This window comes from Priapulus caudatus, unplaced genomic scaffold (assembly GCF_000485595.1).
Source record: "Priapulus caudatus unplaced genomic scaffold, Priapulus_caudatus-5.0.1 Scaffold145, whole genome shotgun sequence".
In the NCBI taxonomy this organism is placed as follows: Eukaryota; Metazoa; Priapulida; class Priapulimorpha; order Priapulimorphida; family Priapulidae; genus Priapulus; species Priapulus caudatus.
Window position 1 is genome coordinate 217711 of NW_014577206.1, and position 5377 is coordinate 223087.

A 5377-nucleotide genomic window follows, 5' to 3' on the forward strand; every position below is an offset into this window, starting at 1 on the left:
ATGCTGCGAGGGGCCGGCATCTGTGCCGGTCTCACGCCGCGAGGGTCCGGCGTCTCGGCGGTCTCACGCCACGAGTCCCGGCGTTTCGGTCGGTCTCACGTCGTGCGCTCGCTCGAGACTGACTCGTCTCTCCTTGGTTTTTATCGCAGCAAACCACGTCGACAGCATGGAAGTGGACGAGTTGATAGAGATTCCATCCAACAAGGCGCGAGTGCTGCGCGGACACGAGAGCGAGGTGTTCATCTGTGCGTGGAACCCGACCAGGGACCTGCTCGCGTCGGGGTGAGTGCTGCCACGGCTCTCCATCCCTCCCTCCTTCTCCTAACACTAACACTTACACTTACATTAATCGTAACCTGAACCCGACCAGGGACCTGCTCACGTCAGGGTAACTGCTGCTGCCTTTCCTCCTTCCCTCTCCTCCCTTCTAACGCTTACACTTACACTAACCCTAACCCTAACCCAACCAGGGACCTACTCGCGTCAGGGTGAGTGCCGATCTTCTCTCTCTCCTTCCCTCTTGCCACCTTCCCCTCCCTCCCTCTCCTCTCCTCCCTTCCCTCCCCCTAACGCTAACCTGAACCTGAGCAGCTGTGTAATCCTATAGTAAAGGCCACGAGAAAATAGCCGTAAAAACCTGTCCTGCTGTAAAGGTCATATAGCTATAGCTATAGCCATAGCCATAGCTATAGCCCAAGTTAATAGCAGTTTAATATATATATATATATTCTGTGTAATGCCCGTTTCGGTCTCCTAGGCAATTATTTTTTGTAAAGGTCACCGGCACCGGACACCTCGCCGCGTACGCTCTCCTCGTTCGCTCGTGACGTGCAAAGCCAGTTCGGAGATTTTTTTAAATTTTGGTCATGCTGCGTGTGAGTCCCGAGCGCGAGACTGACAGGCCAGCTCTCTTGTAACCTTTCCAATCTCGCCATTCGATATGTTTTGCATCTAGCCTAATGCCGAGTGTTCGGTTGTTAGAGCGGTGAAAAATATGGGGGCAGAAAAGTTGCACTGTTGTCGTGGCAACGACGGCAAGCCGTGCATGCGACGTGTAATGTTCCGGTAATGCGCTGCCGGCCATGCCGCCGTTTGTGACCGCCCGATTCGTGGAACTGCCCATCCCATAATTTCCATTGACGTGCGACTACGTATCCCACTGCGCGCGTGCTGCCATCTAGCGAGTAGGATAAAAAAAATTCTCAACTTCTGGTTCGGCATCCTGCTGCCCTCTGCTGGCAGAAAAATTAACGAACTCGGTGAAACGAACTCGTTATTCGCGACTCATCTTTGCGGCGTGCATTGTATTTCAGGTCGGGCGACTCGACGGCGCGGATATGGAATCTGTGCGACAATAACAGTAACAGTCCAAACCAGCTGGTGTTGCAGCACTGTATACAGCGGGGCGGCACCGAGGTGCCTAGCAACAAAGACGTGACGTCGCTCGATTGGAATGTGAGCTGATGAGAATTTTCCTCAGGGTGACGGTCCCTGGTCGCGAAAATTCTTGTATTCATTATTTCGTTATTTTCGTGTTTTTTAAGAGAGCGTGTAGTAGAGATGATGCTGCTGTCAGGAATATTTTCACTCTAATATTATTATATTGATTATTATATATATATATCTAAATATGTAAAGATAAAATATCTAGTATCTATATCTAATTTCTATATATATCTATATCTAATCTAAATCTAAATATATATATATATGTGTCTCAGGGGTAGAAATTAACTTTTGAACAAGGTAGTCCAACTCTCTAGGCTCTACTCTCAAAAAGAGGGAGTCTGCAGTCTGATGTTCAAAATTAAAGATATTAACAATATCTTTGAGAGTTGCACGTCTACCAAATTTCCTTTGGACATTAGCTGAAAAAATACAGTAATTCCGCGAGGCCGTGCTCCGGAACGAACTAGTTAGTATGGCAGAATTTTCAGGGAGTCGCACGGACTCCTGCATTTTCCAAATCAGGGCGTCCGACAGTAAATCAGGGAGTATTTGACTCTGGACTCTCGTTAATTTCACACCCTGGTGTCTATACCGTATATGATTGCGTAATAACCGCGGGCGCCTATAAGCCGCACCTCAATTTGAATCGGGTAACCAAGTATTGCGCCTAGTATATTTCCCCTCACGGTATGGCGCACTTATAAACCGCAGAGCAAATACAGGGTTAAAATCTGAGGCCAAATTTGCGGTTATTACGCGAGTATATACGGTATATATTTATTATCTATATATCTATTATTATTATTATTGTATTTTTACTCTGATTTTGGGAAGCTGAGTGATCGATAACCGCTAACCGTGCGTTTTCTCGCTGCAGTGTGACGGCACGTATCTGGCGACGGGGTCGTACGATGGCTTCGCGAGGATATGGACGACAGACGGTAACTACAGCATTTATTACCTCGTATTACCTCTCTGTCGGAAACAAAATTAAGCCTCGCCGTCGGTCTTGACGCTATCTTTTTCTCGTGGTCTGGAGCTGTGTACGCGGCGTGTGGGAAACTCGTTCAATGTCTATAAGCGATCTATCAACTAGCATCAAAGTGGCCGTGGTAATGGTGAGAGTAATTAAATTTAGCTTTGTCGTGTTTCTGTCGACGGTCTGCGAGAAATGGTTACCGTTAAGACTAGTTTAGTTTCTGACGACGCCCCCCCCCCCGTACTTCTACCACGTATACATACATTAGTGTGGCAGGTGTCCCTGTTCAGTATCACCTATCGTACTCGTAATACGTCATTACCGTACTCGTTAATCGACCTCAGAAAATCGCTCGTTAGCGGGCGTGAAACAGCGACGTTAAAAATTCCCATTCAAAATTGAGCGAAGTGGATAATGTGATCTGGTTGGGATTCTTTACTGCCGGCCTTCTCCCTGTTTGGCCAGGCTCTACTCTGGGTCGGGAAAGTTGCGCGAGTGTCTTAGGCTGGGTAAAGGTACGGGCGGCATGTAAAGCTGTCGTAGTGGGCGCGTACGCGATTGCTGTCTCCACCGCTCTTAAATGCCTCCCACCGCTACTGCTACTGCTGCTGCTTCTGCTGCTACTGCTACTACTACTGCTTCTGCTGCTTCTGCTGCTACTGCTACTACTACTGCTGCTTCTGCTGCTGCTGCTACTGCTGCTGCTGCTGCTGCTGCTGCTGCTGCTGCTGCTGCTGCTGCTGCTTCTGCTGCTGCTGCTGCTGCTGCTACTGCTACTACTACTACTGCTGCTGCTGCTGCTGCTGCTGCTGCTGCTACTGCTGCTAACTCTCACTGTCTTCGTTTGTGGCGTGTTCCAGGTCGACTCTTCAGTACGTTAGGTCAACACAAAGGTCCTATATTTGCGTTAAAATGGAATAGAGAAGGAAATCATATTCTTAGTGCCGGTGTAGATAAGGTGAGTGCAGATGTTAACTACGTAGCAGTCCGTTTACGTTGTACGTACCTTGTTTGGTATGGCGTGGGTTTGTAAAAGCCTCTCATTTACCCACGATCTGTTCATTTGTGATCTAAATCGCTGATCTTAAACTAGCCTCGTGTGTGTGGTAGCAGTGTCTCTCGATTGTACCTTGAACGGTTTTTTTGTGTGTGCACAGACAACAATTATCTGGGATGCCAGCTCAGGGAAGTGCACACAACAGTTTGCCTTTCACAACGGTAAGCCCCGTCTTTCACTATTTCATTTACAATTTACATTCTTCGCAATTTAAATTCTTTACAATTTACATGATTGCGTTTCACGTATGAATTTAATGGTGTACCATTATAAAACCTGTAATTCAAAATCCGTTAGTCGTCGACTCTTTGCCGCTATCATCTAATGGAGTTGAATAGCTCAACGCCTGCTAATACTGTACGTATCGATGTAACGAACGCTCTTGTGTTTCAGCGCCCGCGCTCGACGTGGACTGGCAGAGTAACGACAGTTTTGCATCGTGTTCGACGGACGAACGCATACACGTCTGTAAACTAGGTGTTGACAAACCCATTAAAACATTCCAGGGCCACACAGTGAGTAATGGCTGGAGTCACGGACATAGGGACGATGATTATTATCCCACGAGCTTTTTCGTGGATGTTTATATATAGTACACAATCTATTTTTTGAATATATATAATTATAATTCTGAAAACCAAAATGCTCCGAAAGTTTTTTCGTGGAGGTCGTTTGCACACTTCGTCACTGTCACGAATATTAATGTGTTTGGCATTACTCATACATATTGTACTATACCGGTACATCACTTGGCCTCTTGAAAACTTGGGTTTTAGTACTGAATAGTTGCAGAATATACGGTATGTATATCTGTACTGTACTACCATTCCGAAATCTGAAAAATTCCGAATTCCTAAACGTGTCTGGTCCCAACGGATTCGGATAATAGATTGTGTACTGTATTTCTTTATATAGTAGAGTACCTAGTTAGACACGACGTAGCTGTGGCGTTTTAAAGTGTCGTGCGTTCGACGATCGACGTATGCCTTTGCGGTTTCTCTCGACGTTAATCGAACGCAAATTACCGTCAATTCGCGATTCGTCGTTACGTAAATCACCGTTGATTCTCCTCGCGAATGACATGAAATTGTGAAGTGAATCGTGAGTGCTGCTGGTGGTGGAGTGTGGATCGACGATCTACGTGTCGTTTCTGCGATGAGTTGTGAGCGCGAGTTGTGGAGTGATGTATCTACGCAGAGCAGCGTACGTGACGTGTGTCTGAGTCTTGTCTTCTACTGTCTTGCAGAATGAGGTGAATGCCATCAAGTGGGATCCCCAGGGAGTGTTGTTAGCGTCCTGTTCAGATGACATGACGCTGAAGGTGAGTGCACGCCGACTTTCTCGCATCTCGCACGCACCACGCGCACGCACGCACGCACCACGCGCACGCATGCACGCACGCGCAGACACACACACCTCGCACAGACATGCACTCACGCGCCACACACACACTCATTCACTCACGCACGCGCATGCACGCGCACATACACCTGCGTGCACGCACATGCACACGCACATACACCAGTGTGCACGCGCACACACGCACTCACATCGTGCTTGAAGATCGCGGGTGCACGTTTGCTGTTCATTTACTGTGTTATAGCCTACAACAGCACAAATTTGTGGTTGATTGTTGTGTCGGAGTAATCAGTAAAAAGACGGCTAATAGGTGAGACCCCAATTTATCTACACTTGCGCAGTTTTTCGATTTATTCGTGAGATAGTCGTTTTAAAGCCGCACTATGCGCATCCAAACGCTAATTTTTCCAGTACTAGACTAGCAAATACTTTGATTTTGCCATAATGTAGTATGATTATGCATGACACAAAGTATTTGCTAGTCTAGTACTGGAAAAATTAGCGTTTGGATGCGCATAGTGCGGCTTTAAAAC

The 5377-nt window shown here is 47.1% G+C and overlaps 1 protein-coding gene across 1 annotated transcript in view; it reads left to right on the forward strand.

Moving 5' to 3' along the window:
- Positions 1 to 155: 155 nt before the first annotated feature.
- The window catches only part of LOC106806179 (F-box-like/WD repeat-containing protein TBL1XR1), a gene marked incomplete in the record, with an annotated part of 9823 nt that continues 4601 nt past the window's right edge, over positions 156 to 5377 (forward strand). The window contains 7 exon segments of the mRNA XM_014808046.1: positions 156 to 282; positions 1314 to 1455; positions 2327 to 2390; positions 3289 to 3386; positions 3586 to 3646; positions 3879 to 4000; positions 4732 to 4806. Of these exon segments, the coding sequence (XP_014663532.1) occupies positions 167 to 282; positions 1314 to 1455; positions 2327 to 2390; positions 3289 to 3386; positions 3586 to 3646; positions 3879 to 4000; positions 4732 to 4806 (678 nt within the window).